General features: G+C 35.4%; 1 protein-coding gene across 2 annotated transcripts in view; it reads right to left on the bottom strand.

Moving 5' to 3' along the window:
- Positions 1 to 2420: 2420 nt before the first annotated feature.
- Positions 2421 to 14917, bottom strand: part of sema3a.L (semaphorin 3A L homeolog) — a 137449-nt gene continuing 124952 nt past the window's right edge. The window contains exons 16-17 of one of the 2 annotated variants that reach the window (XM_018250610.2): positions 8902 to 9044; positions 2421 to 7616 (exon numbers count right to left, since the gene is read on the bottom strand). In XM_018250610.2, the coding sequence (XP_018106099.1) occupies positions 7158 to 7616; positions 8902 to 9044 (602 nt within the window). In that variant the 3' untranslated portion in view covers positions 2421 to 7157. 2 annotated transcript variants of the gene reach the window in all.

The following is a 14917-nucleotide window of genomic DNA, read 5'->3' on the forward strand; positions in this document are numbered from 1 at the left end:
GGCAACTATGAGTATACTGCAAACCTTACATATTATTTATGCAGCTGCTGCCATACAAAACCAACATAAAAACAGTTTTATCATCCATTCCACCACCCGTAGAGAGAGTGAGCTGAACTCACTACCTCCATTTTTTAGGTGTCAGCCTGTGAAACTTACTATATAGTAGCCAATAGCCATTATAATGTAAGGTTTGCCATAGATGCTATAGTATGTAAGTATGCTCCCAACCCGCACTTGGCACTAATCCGCCTACTCTCAACCCAAACCCAGCTGGCACCTCGATTTATAGACCTGCCCCCAACCATCTCTGATGTCATGAAAGGGAGCAGGGCAGGTGTGCACCCATAAATGGAGGCTGACAGAGCCAAAAGCTGGCAGAGTAAAGGCCATGACCCACAAAATGTGTTGTTAGTGTATAGATAAAAAAGTATGAGATTTGTATGTATATAAGGGCATTTAATGTCTGGGTACATTACCATTCAAATGAAAATGATTGAGGAGTTATGAGGTTGTGTAAGGCAGTGTGCTCTGAGAAATGACTGGAGTGTGGGAATTAGGATTAGGAGAACTCAAAAGGGGTTATTTACAACTACAAGTGCAGTGAGCAAAGTGCAATTTCAAACTCAACTGCCATGTTTTTTCACCCACAGTGTAGCATTTTTTCTAAAATTCCAACAATAGGCCAGATTCCATTGAGTGAGAAAAAGGTTGATCACATGAAAAGTCATGGACAACATTCAATTTGTGATGCAATTTGATTCAGAAAAATGTATCTCACAGTTTATCACTAGGGATGTAGCGAACTGTTCGCCTGCGAACTTGTTCGCGCGAACATCGACCGTTCGCGTCCGCCTAATGTTCGCGAACGTTTGGGAACGTTCGCAATTTGAGTTCGCGACCATTCGACCGCTAAAATCGAACGATTTCCATTCGTTCGACCGATTTCCATTCGTTCGAACGATTAAAATCCCTCGAACGTTCGATTCGAATGAAAATCCTTCGATCGAACGTTGAAAATCCATCAAACGTTCGAATCGAACGAAAAATCCTTCGAACGTTCGAATCGAACGATTTTGCGGGTGTTCGAAGTTCGCGAACTGTTCACGAACTGTTCGCGAACACCAAAACGGCAGTTCGCTACATCCCTATTTATCACATGAAAACTCTATTTGAGTCTATGGGAGAAAACTGGAACTGATTTAGGAGAAAAGCTTTTTCTCCTCAAATTGAATCTCATCCATAACTTCTCATGTGATAAACCATGAGAACTTTTTCTCAATTGAATCTGGCTCATTGGTTGCAGTCAACAGGATTTGTACCTAGTGCAGTTGTGGGAGACGTGCAGTTGTTATAGTACTTTGATGTAAATTGGAGGTAATTGCACAGAAAATTTCCTAAGCCTGGTTGATGTAATTTCTAGCACATGCTGAGCGCAACTATGTGGAAGTGCAAAGAGCAAAGATTAATAGGATCATATGCATTATTTATAAGGATGTAGGATTTTTTTATAAATATTCAGCAAAATATATTGGCATATGCTCTCCAGCAGTAGGTCGGGTGACTTTGCTATTTACATACTTTTGTTTACTGATGTTATAACCTGACAACCCACTAGTTACTCTCCAGTGGTAACATTATGCTATGGGAGATTTTCTTCAGGGAGGAATGGATATCTTGTTAAAATATAATTAAGTATTAATGGTTTAAAAATAGAACCCGTGAATGTTCACCTTTTAGAAGAAAAATGATTACAAACACATGGGCAAAGTAATACCAGGGTGGCTCAAGAACATGAGTACTCAAAAAGGCTTAAAGTTGTTATTGTTGCCAAAGGGCTCTACAAAATAAGTATAGGGATTGAATAGTTATACACACAGTATATTTGGGGGGGGGGGTTCTAACATAAAGCAACATCCCATTACAAAATATGTCAGTTTAGGATTTTTATTCAGTATAATAAGACATGGTGAAGGATCTGAATGCTTTTGAAAGGCACTTTATTTGATTTCTTTCATGGGGATCGAGCCAACATTTTCAGAATCTTGACATTGAATATTTTGCATTTTTTTATTTGAAGCCATATTTTCTTCCCATTTTCAATATTCGGCTCTAACTTAAATTTATATGATACGCGCAAAACTGAAGGGATAATTTTGAACGCTACATCCAAGATGGTGGCCTGGGGTAGTCTACAGTAGTTCTTACAATGCTTGAGCCTTCATGAGACTTCCACAAATAATTTAGTAGGGTATAGTTGTTTCAGAAAGATCTGGCCCTGGGAATACAGTACCTAGGCCTGTCAAATTATAACTCACCATATAAGAAAAGTTGGACTGCACTGATTTAAGCCTTTTTGTCAGGTCACATATATATATATGTTTTGTTCCAATAAAATGAAACACTAAAGCAAGTTTGTGTAATTTTGAAGAAATGTTTATTTAACAACCGAGTGAGTACATGCCAAAAAGAATAATTTACAGCAGCAAGTCTTATTACAATTCCTCTCCAGTTTTTTTTTTTTAATTCCCCTGCTTAAAATGTATTGATAAATATAGCAATGAAACAAAACTGTTTTTTTTTTTTTTCGGTCTAATTGAAAAACAACTTGTTCACTAAAACCACAAATTTACCACTGCCATGCCATAGTAAGTAGTAGCCATTGCAGCTTTGGTACTGTATAAAAATACTGTACTAAAGCACCTTGTAAATGAGTACCTATAATTATCAGTACATTACGCTGTACCTCTGTATCTATTCAAAATTATTTACATCTCTTTTGGCTAAAGTTTAGGTAGCAAAACCAAACTATTAAACACATACCATTGATATCACTAAATACTGCATAAAATGGGGTCATAAACTGCTCATTCACATGCAATTGGTTTCTCTCTTGTCTTTACATACAGTAGTTACTCAGAGTGGGCTATGAATTTGTACAGTAAATATTATGCCTGGAATTAGCGCAAGCTCTGCTATTTATTCTACAAAGTTTCCTCAGTGGCTAATAAACATCTATTCTCCTATTTACTGGATCATGAATGTTATGGCGGAAGACAGTTAACTAAAACGATATTCAGAATTATTTAATTCTGTGCTTCATTTCTCAGACTGTTTCAATTATTTAGAACAGATGCATCTAATATTGCACACTCCTTACAGCTGTGCTACATATGATTGGTCACATTGGTAAGAAATGATTTGTGTAAGTGATCATTGTGCCAGCACACCAGTGCAATTATGATAATAAGACCACATTGTGCTACTGTAGCCATTTATAAAAACCTACCTGAATGAAAATTGTGTGAATTAAGCCCATGCCTCAAACCCTCAGTGATATTTTGTCAATTAGAATTGTTTTGAACATTAAACAAAGCACTTAAAATGCCACCTATATGTTTGTAAAATATTAATTTGAGCTATTTTATGTTACTGTAAACGTTTTATGTTAGGCCACTAACACCAGAGACCAGAGTTGAATGATTATATAAAATTATATATATATTACATGCTTTCTGCTGGTGAACTGTTTAGGAAATGTATTTATACATCTAGATATAGATCAACATTATTAGTAGAGAAACTTTCTAAAGGGGGCATTGAATAGTCTGATTTCATTAGCAATGTATATCTGCTGGAAGACTTCTAACAATTTGGTATTCAACAAAAGCTGATCATTTTGTCCTATATCACTGCGAGCAAAGCCTTAGTGTTATATGCATGTCTCATTTCTTCCCAAAAAGGAATAGACAAGGGTCAGATCATGCTCACGGATATCTTCAGAACATCATACTGCTTCAGGGGAGCCCTTAAACTGCTTGTCTCAGTTTGACTTGCAGAAACAATTGTGAGGGTCAGCTTTCTCAGCAAGAGCATAAAAGACTCCTATTAAGTATGCCAAATTGCATTTAATGTGCCTCAAAAAACAAAAGCCACATCTATGACTGTGATCAGCAGCCTTTATCATCATGCCATTCAATGTTATTTGAAAAGCTTTCTTTCACATGTTGGTTCTGCACATGGTGCTAAAGAGCAGAACATCTTGCACCGGATAACCTACAGAGCAATTATCCATGCCAGTTAGACGAAGCTGACATCTACGCTGAAAGATGTAAATCTGCAGCAATATGTGTTTGTTTTAAATAATGTGTGCTCTACTGAAACTAACTGAACCAGTGTGAAGTAATAGCATGTTTTAATCGTCATATCACAATGCATCATTCAAAGGGGAAAATATTAAATTAAAACAAATGTTATAGCTGGCACTAGGTAAAAAATTTTCTCCGCGTCTGTAAACACCTCAGGAAAAGAAGCTAAAATGCATTATAAGAACCCCTTTTCACTGCCATTTACTTTCTAATACCCTATTGAGTGCTTAAACCGAGTCTCCCTTTGTAAATTGTGGCCACCAGCACTGCACATGTTGCACTGCGATAAATCAAGGTGTAACTATTTGCTCTAAGGTCCCGATGTTATCATATCTACCTGCAACCTCCTACATGCTGTAACCCATGTGACCTTGAATTTAATCCAGTTGAGTCCACTAACGCATAGGCTTGCCAGATTTTCATTTTAAGGGGGAGGAAAAATTGCCTACACTTCAATTCTATAATGTATCAGGAGAAGGTTTTAGCTAGATGCCCACAATGAACAATTTTAAATCACTAATACCATTGTTCCCAAAGACAACCTTTATTTCTATGGGTACCCATCATTACCTAGATTTTAGTTTGTTTATTGGCCTCTTCAGCCTACAGTTTAAGTTTTGCATCTTAAGTAATATGTTGGTTGTGGTTACAACCCACATAGCTATACTCCTGTCGCATAATTATATTTTAGCTATTATTCATCAGTGTTCTATGTTCAATGTTGGAAAATGTTCTATCGCAATTTTCTAAGCAAGAACTATTTTGCTGTCTAGTGATACAATCAATCCAAGTTAAGTGGAAGCCCCTTTTAAAACACATGTTTTTAGAATCTGTGATATGTGTGAGTGCATGTATAACTTTGTCAAGGTTTTCTTTTCAACAGCCTATGTTTGAAAATGATCTACATGTATTATGCAAACCAATGGCCATACTAATAGAGAGACAAATAATAATAAAAACTAGTACATTATAACTGTGCCTAATTTGAACATTATTATGTACAAACACACACATTATTATGCTTGGGAAAAGTTTGCAAAGGCACATAATAATAGTGCAAATGTTCATATTTTGGTGAAGGACTGTCTAGAGCCAATCTTTAAAATATGAACATTTTTAAGCACTCAAATCAGCATCATGTTGTCTAGTCCCAAAATAAAAGCTTTTACTCCAGGGAATATAGCATTATGCATATGTAAGTGAACTTCTGTATGTTGGACAATCAGTCACCAATTTCAAATGGGCCAGACTAAGCCAAGAGATCCATGCAATAGTTTAGGAAGTTCACAAAGAAGCTCATAGACTGGAAGGCATAAAATATTGAAACAGAAATTAGTAGTAGTGAGGCTCATTTATTGATACTGAACAAACTGCCCGAGTGTAGCAGCCCATATTAATTATATCCAATCTTTCTACTTTATTTTCATATGTAGAGGTATGTTAAATATCTTGCTATGAGTTACAACAATGAGACAAATGTACCCAATGTTAATGAATGAGCCCAGATGGGTTTATAAAAAAGGTGCAAATGGCATCACAGTGACTTATATGGAGAAAACTTTCTGGAGGAAATTCCCCGTGATTTCTTTTCAGGTTTCACTTTCAAAGAAATACTACTGCCACTCGTTAATTTATAACAGAAAAACATTCCTGATATAAATTTACCCCACAGCTGTGGTGTTAGTTATAAAAGCAATTGTACAAGTGAAACGCTGCCTCCCTGTAGAACAGGGACAGATTGAAAGCAAAAGTGAATTAGAAAAATGTGTTTCTCTTTTATCCGTTTTTAACTAATTACAAACCTAATGGTAATTTTAGCTAAGAATTCCATAATTTTCATTAGTTGGAGGTGTCTAACCTTAAATGCTATTCCAAGGGGTCTGGGCCTTTAGAAGAACTAGGATATACCAATATTTTCCCAATTACCAAAATATTTCATACTGTATGCATTAATGTAAAACAAAATTGTTTTGACATCATCCTAAGAGCACACAAACAGAAAACAACCTTGCAAATTGAAAATCCTTATTATTTAGTTTTTTCCCCCACAGTACACTCATCCTTAATGTAATACAGTGTACTAGATTTCTAACTAGATCCAAAACATTTTGCATTATTCTGCCAAAAATGTGATAAATATTTCTATAGAACCGAAATTAGCCAGGAATTTTTGAGTTTAAAAGTGGAAGTTCCAAAATTCTTTTCCCCATAAAGACTTGGCAAGTGTTCAATGTTACAGTTACAATCATTTTCCAAAATAATAATTAGAATAAAATAAAAATAACCTTAGAAAATAATAAAGACACTGTTCAAATAATTACAAAGTAGAATACTTGTCTATGCTATGGTTATAAAAAAAAAAGAAGTAACATTTACTACATATTTGTAAAGGTACATTTAATTTATATTTTAGCAAAATAAAACTTCAGATCAAAGCTGGTAGAAGACATCAGTAGTAGATCAGTAAACTCCACTTGTTTGCTGAATGGTGGACAATTTATTGTTGTAATTGTATCTTGGATATATATTCACGTTGTCCCATTGTCAAATACAAATAAGCGTATGTCCTGTTACAAAAAATAAATTCATGTATCCAGTCTAATGTCAGGGTGTCATCATTATAAGATGGATGAGCAGTTAAGTTTCTGGTTCCAGAAAGGTGTGCAAGGCTGACAAATGTCTTTCCATTCTCATTTTGGTAACAAGGTGATAAATGAAATATTTCTCCTTGGATAGGAAGAACACCAACACCACTCAATCAGATTTGCCATGGAAATGGCAAAACAAGCTGAGCCACATTGTCTTTTCAGATTGAAATTGTTTTGTTATGATGTAAACTAAGTCTATTTGGAAGGCTCCTAATGTATTTGATTTTGAACTGTTGTGAAATTGTGTGAGCTCCTCACCTTGTAAACATCCAAATAATGCCATAGAAAGTTTCACGAATATTGCATTTTTCCAGTTAAATGTCAATACAAATCCTACTCAGGTTTGAAGAGGTAATGCAAATCAGACACTCCTTGGTGCCCTCTCAAATTCATGGGTCCTCCTATTTCTACCCTTCTTGTTTTCCTGTAGGTGCTTCCATTTTGTGTTGCTAACCTGGACATTTCCATTTTTTTGCCGACGTTGCTTGCGGTCCCTTTTCCACACCTGCTCACAAAATTCATCCATTGTGTTAAGATTTGGGTGGTTGATTAACTGCATAAAGTCTCTATACCATATCTTTTGAGTTGGAGACATACTGTTTGAGGGTTCTTTGTGTTTGTGACTGTCTCCTCCTTCATCTTCTTTGTGCAGAAGCTCATCTAAATGTTCTGTATCAATTATCTCCAGAGTTACTTTGAGAAGGGTCTGCATGAAACCATGCTCTACTGCATTGCAATAATATATGCCTGAATCTCTCTTCTTTAGCGTGCGCAGAAGAAGGCCATGTTCTGTCTTTATTTTGCGTTCATCCACTTTTATCTGTGGAAAAAAGTAAGGGTGAAGTAAAAGTCAAGTCTTTTAGCAGTTATCATAAATTAACTGTTAAAAATTATGATAAATTATAAAATGTGCAAGTATGTAAAATAAAGTCAAAGTAGAGTATTGGTAGATGGATGCTGTATGTTGTTTGCATTTAAACAGGTGACCAGTAAATGCTACCTGCTGATCTAGACCAGTAGCAAATTCTGTAGTGTATATATTCCTATGACTTTTATGAACTTTTATGAACTCATAAAAGCTCCACAAAAATCTAACTAATAACATTATATAGAGGACCATAATGTCTGAGGAATTATGCTTTTGAGCAATGCAAATGTTCACTCTTTTACAATAAAATGATGCATTGACTAGAAGAATATAAATTTCATGTCAACAATGTCCCAATCAGGCTTTATATAGTTCTAGTTGTCCATTAAGCACCAGCATGATAAAACCTTGTGTTATGGTTTAGACTCTAGCCTTGAATCAAAGTCTCAATGATGGCAGGCTTGTTTATTCATGAAAGTAATCTAAAAAGGCTTACTACATTGTAATGAGGATCCATTATCAATAATGGCACAAGAAAATAAATACATGATTTTAGGAATAAAATTAAATGCTACACTACCTTAACCTATATAAAATGCAGGATCACTAAATATCCACAATTCAAATCTGTATGCATAATAACTTTGCAACAATCTTTTATCTTGAATTCATACAATGCCAATTCAATTTGTATATTCCATTTGTATGAAACTGCATACCCCATTTAAGAGATAGATAGCCAAATGCTGTGTTTACAGACAGCTAGGCTAATGTCTAGTAAAGCTTATCCCCCACTTACGGGGATAAAATACAGATTTTTATAGCGAATTTGTATATAATTTTTATGTTAAATGAAACATAAGATCTACAGCAAAAATGTCACAGCAGTTCATTAATGCCTCCGTGTTATAATATATATAATAATATAGAAGCTACCAATTTATATTAGCTAATGCCACATAAACAGAGTCATGTTATGGTTTTTTACTTTTAAAATATATATTGACCATTGTTCTATGTTTTGCCATTTAGATTGCAAACAATTACAAATACAGACATGTATAACAAATAGTGGAATAGGTGAACTTATTTAGCAGACCATTATATATTATATAAGTAGGTCCATTATTATATCATAGCCTAATGCTCCACCTAGATAGCCACTGAAGGATCAATAGTTTGATAGTTCCAGCTATTTAAAGATAAGGCAAAACAGTAATGATGAGTAGTCACTTACCTCATCCTTTTTTTCTTCATTTTGCTTCTGTAACTGCCAGAAAACTAGGGCACGCTGTGATTTAGGGCTGCATTCCAGGAATGTGCTACTGTTCTCCACACCATAGATTATCTTTTCTTCTAGGCTTTGTCTATGTGGATCATCTGCAACAGGAAATACATCATGTAGAAACAATTGACTAGCTTTATGAAAAAAACACTCTACAAACAAATCATTTCCAGAGTCTAGGAAAGCTCAGTTTAGTCATATATTAGTCCATAAATAAATTAATTATGATGCACCAGATGTGTTACAAACAGCAAATGTTGTACAGATAATGACTATAAAAACATAATATAATTAGTTTAGTTATTGCACTACATTTAATCAGCCATATTTAGTTAATATTTCTGTTTATATAACTATAACATTTGGCTGTGTTATAATTCATGAATTCCTTGGCACTTAATGGTACTATGTAAATTAGATTACTTCTTTCCCAACATCTCTAATAGTTTAGTGCAGGGGTCCCCAACCTTTTTTTACTTGTGAGCCACATTTAAATGTAAAAAGAATTGGAGAGCAACACAAGCATGAAAAAAGTTCCAGTGTGTGTCAAATAAGGACTGTGATTGGCTGATTAGTAGCCCCAATATGGACTGGTAGCCTACAGGAGGCTCTGTTTGGCAGTACATCTGTTTTAATGCAACCAAAACTTGCCTCCAAGCCTGTAATAAATAAAATACTGGTTGGGGACCACTGGTGTAGTGGCTTAAGAAATAAGAGCAAAAAAAAGAAAAACCATAACTGGCTCCTGATTAAATTCTATTATGTAATTCTGAGCTAAGATGGTGACAGCAAGAGTCTGTTGTATGTGTGTGTAGACTTTATGTATATAATATATACACACAACAGACTCTTGTTACACATAGCCTCAATGAAGTTATGTGTAATTTTTGCAGTAATTTGGAAATGAGAAAGCAAAAAAGTTTGCTTCTGCTTTGGCTGTTTTTCTGGGTTATCATTTTTACCCAACTCTAAGGGGCATATTTATTATGCTGTGTAAAAAAGCCATAGAATAATATACCACACATTGCCAGGCTTTGCTGTGTAAAAAAAAAACCACAATGTTTTTTCTTAGAGTGACTCCCGCCGGAAGCAATGTAAAGCACATTACACACACCATGCAATATTTTAAACTTTTTACACAGTTTTTTTTGGCTAATTTCATTTTTACACAGCATAATAAATATGCCCCTATGAAACTTTTATATATAGTTGGGTTATAGAGTTGGGTACAAATGATATCCCATAAAAACAGCCAAAGAGGAAGCAAACTTCTTTTCTTTCTCATTTCCAAATTAATGCAAAAATTACATATATGCTGTAACTTCAATGAGGCTGTCTGTAACAAGAGTCTGTATCCCTTTTGTAATGTTTTTACTTTAGAATTGAGTAGGACACATAAATTAGCGGAAGTATAATAATGGACCTTCCCAAAGTAACGATATTATACTTCGCTTTTCCAGCACAATTTACAAGAAGATTGGGAGGTGCACTTTACAATTTATGCAACTGAGCCTTGTGGTTTTTATGTTATATAGTGTTGTGTGTGCATGGTAGAAACATGTTTTGTAAAATATACTGCATTTGGATATTGCTTCGTACTGTTTTATAGGGAAATTTTACAATTGTTGGTGGTGTTATTGAGGAAGCAATCTCCCATCAATTATTTCCAGAGTATATTTATATTCTGTGAATGGGAAGAAGAAACAATGCCGTTTAAATTGTTTTACTAATTATTTCCTTTCACAAAGACACAGTTTCCTGAGTATTAATCATGCTGTAAAAATCACTTTGCAATTACATGCTATTATCCCCTTTGCATACTTTAGAGTAAATGGTGTTTATATTCCTAATCTTCAAAACAAACCACATCATTTAGCAAATTAATACAGGAGGCAATTGACTGACACAAAGCATGAGATTCTCACAGTAGATGATAAAATGCATAAAAGGACCGAAATGTCTATTTAATGGAAAGACCACCAATGAACAGAATGACAAGGTCACATTTTTCTGTGTAACCTGTTAAAGGCTCTGTGAAAGGCATTGTGTTAGTGATGATCTACTACATGTTTAGGCCCATAGAATACAGTTCATAGAACGGACACTACTAACTTTCTAAATCTTCATTTTAATCACAATTTCAAGAGTCATGTTTTAAAGAAAGAGGGAGTAAGCTAAGCAAAGTTGTAATCTTTTGGCAAAGGCAGTGTCATAACTATGGCTGTAAATTGGTGGCCCAAGGCACCTAGAATCCTGGGAAAGGCAGGGCGTTTGGATTAATGTCAGGTGGCAAAATGGAAAGTATAAGTCTAAAATACTTAGAATAAGTCTAATGAGCAGCTCTTTCTCTATGTGTACTTTTAAAAACATTTTTATAGTTTAGCTAGGGATGGGAAACAATATGAAAGGATCCTACGTAGTTTGGTGTTTCACTACACATAAAAGCTTACAAAACAGAATACATTTTCCAAAACGGCAACATTTTTGCATATTCAGGAATAAAATGATGGGCCCCCACTCACACCCCAGTCACAATTCATCACTGACTCTTGGACTGATGTGGCCTTCAGCCTCATAATATTGTGAATTTGTGACCATGACATTCCTGTATGGTTTACATAATTGTCATGATCATAACATATAGCCATAGTCAGCACTGTAGATCAGTAACTATCAAAGTAAAAATAAAATCATAAAACCACAAAAACAAGTTTTTATGATTAAGGACAAAAAGTCTCTTATTTAGAAATGACCCACAGAGGGAGACCGTTCCTATAACTTTCAATAAGCAAAGTGCTGATATACCCTGTTGTACACAAGTAACTGAAGGGCATGTTGTGAGCTGGGAGTTCTATATATGCCGGATCATACTATATAGATCAAGGAATTATAACCTATGGGTAGGGACTAAAAAGGGATCTCCATGAACCTTTTAAATACACGACATGAAAGACTTTCCATCCTTTTCTTCTACAGGATAACAACGCGAGTCATTTATAAAGCTGAATAATACACATAATTGACAAATAAAAGCTGGAAACTACCAATATTACATGCCTCACAAAAATCTCCTTTCATTCTTACATTGCCTACAACTGTAATAAAAATTGTAATCACATATGCAATGCACCGCTGCTTTGTAATGTTTTTTTTTTATTCTCTGCCGCAGTAAAGCTTTGATGAAAAAGAGTATAGTACTGAATTCTGCATTCACACAAACCGTATAACTAGAAGCCTCTATAAATAAAAATAAACTTTCATGAAATAACTGTTTTTGCTCTCTTTCATCATTTTCACTGTAAATACAACTGTGGGAAATACAAAGCAAAAAAAGACTATCATATGGTACTTGTTTCAGATGTCCTAACAATCACTTTTCGTTCAATATACAATTACTTCATGAACATTGTCTAAAATGCTTTGTAAAAATGTAGATGGAGGAAAGGGAAAAAGGTCAGGAATACAGGGCATCCAGTCGTAATCTGCAGTTTACATCTAGCAGGGTATATTTGCTGGTGCTGCCCTAAACACTAGACCTGTTTGCTCTCATCAACGAATGAGCAATGTCAGTGAATGTGACCTCACTTCTATCAGAGTGCTGCAGAAGATAGCCAACCCAGCTCCGCTACTGAATTTCATGGGAAACTATCCGGCAGCAGGGGAAAAAGTTTTATTTACCGTATACGGCACCTGCTGAAGCTGCCACCCTAGGGATAGTGCCTATATGGTAAATACACCTCTGTCTAGATCTGCACTTATGTTTTTTCAGACTGTTAATAAAATGATATCAGACAGTGTGAGGGGTTATTTACTTATGCCCCAGAAAGGGGGCTGCTGCCATTAAGCGAGTTGAGAAACTCATCTCTTGCGTCAGCAGCCCACAAGTTACCAGGAGTATCAAAAGCAGTTCCTGGTAACTTCAAGAGCCAACATTTTTAATAGGAATTTCAGCTCTTAAAGTGCATAGATGACAATTGCAAATAATGGCTCCTCTCAGTTCTTATTTACCCAGAACTTATCTCTGGGGCATTGCTGCTCTCCGCATATAAGGCAAGATTAGAAATCTGGTGCAAGGTGCAGAGAATAGTGTTGTTGGGTGCAAGGCAGCCCTGTTCTTGTGCACTGTATCCACCAGTGCTCCAGAACTTGTCTATTGAAACACAAGTAGGGGGGAACGTGTTCATGCCACCTCTAGCCCATTCTTTATGAAAAAAGTGCTGCCAGTCAATGTCCATTATTGTTACTGAAATATCAAAAATCATTAATGATAGTAGCCAATGCAGTATGCACTCAGCTGAAGAGAGACAAAACATACCGACAAACACATAAACCAAATATCAACTGACGAAAACACATTTAAAATAGGATTGCCAATTCATCTCCACAAGGGGGAGTCATTCATCCATTTCTCATTGCCAACTACTCTCATTTGAATTTGCAGCCCAGTGAAGACAATTCTCATGAATTAGTAAAATTTAATATGTTTTCCCTGTCATAAAAAACATGCAAATTGAGTCTTTATAACACCAAGGATCCCCAACCAATATTCTAAAATGAATGCCTGTTTGATATCGCCGAGCACGAAGCCTTTTGTTGTTATTTAAGCCAAAGCATCACCTTGCTCAGAGGACATACAGATACAGATCATTAGGCAAATACATTTTAAAGCCCATCTAAGCAATCATACTGACCTTACTATATAAATAATAAACGGTGAACCAAAGCAGAACTAACTAAGGAGCTGGAAATGCTTTCAAAGTAAACAACTGCTTAGTTTCAACTGAGAGGAAGATTTCGGAACTGCCGGCAAATGTTCAGTTGATAAATATCCTTACAAATGAGTTCTGTACACTGCCATTATTTTAAAACTGACTAAATGGAAGTGGCAGAACACACGTTGAACAACCATGCCTGTAATGCTTACAGATGCTGCCACCACTCCTATTTAGGGTTTCCATTTATAAAACACTTTAGAACAAATGGATTCAAATAAAGATAGCCTTGGTAACAGCTGATCTCCCTTTTAGCAGGCTCTAGATGCTGGAAAATACTCGTTCGTACTGCATTGCTGGCCTAAGTGAGTCTCTCAAATATCATTCTGAAGTGCCATCCCATTTATATAGCATTTAACCACACAGCTACAGAATGAGCAAAGGGGTGAAAGAGCGTGATCTGTTTAAAGAGATTAATTGCATTGTAAAACAGGAGACTGTTTGGTTCACATGTTGAGGATTTAGCTTGGTCTTGGGAGGTGTGATAACAACTGTCAACAGAAGTGCCTAAAATAGCGGCAAATTTGATGTCCTTAGGTTGTCACTAGCGCACACTGGATTCTGACAATGGTTTCACATTTTCAATATAGTTAGGAATAAAAAATCAACCTTGTGTTTCTCAGCACCAGTAAACATTAGTTATAATTAACAAGTATCCAGTATATGCCCAGACAGTTGCCTATTAAACAGATCTATTATTTATACAACAATTTTGTGCAAAGATGTTTATGCCATAGTAAAACCTATACTGAAAATACATTGCTTCCCGGAAAGTAGTTTTAGTATTTAGCTTGAAAGCAAACAGTGTACAAAGTGATACTATTATTCAGACTGAGTCAGTTTACACAAGTGTAATGACTCAAGGACAACCATGCTTTATACCAATAATCCAGACCTATTTATTTTATTGATAACATCCCATTATTGGTGATTAACAATTACTGTCACTTATTCATTCAATTGTGAACGAGTACCCCTATTTTAGGGCTTGGTGACCACATAATGCCAAATGGAAAACAAGTTAATCACGAATTCAGTAATCGTAAGAATCGAGGTAATTAAAATCTAGTATGCGGTTTTTATTTTGGAAAGTAATATTTCATAATCCTAATTTCTGTGCCATGCAAATGAGACTGTCATTGTGACATTTTTCTTTATGTAATTAGCCAGGAAATATGTTACTACTTTATGGGATA

The sequence above is a fragment of the Xenopus laevis genome, chromosome 3L (genome assembly GCF_017654675.1).
Source record: "Xenopus laevis strain J_2021 chromosome 3L, Xenopus_laevis_v10.1, whole genome shotgun sequence".
Taxonomy (NCBI): domain Eukaryota; kingdom Metazoa; phylum Chordata; class Amphibia; order Anura; family Pipidae; genus Xenopus; species Xenopus laevis.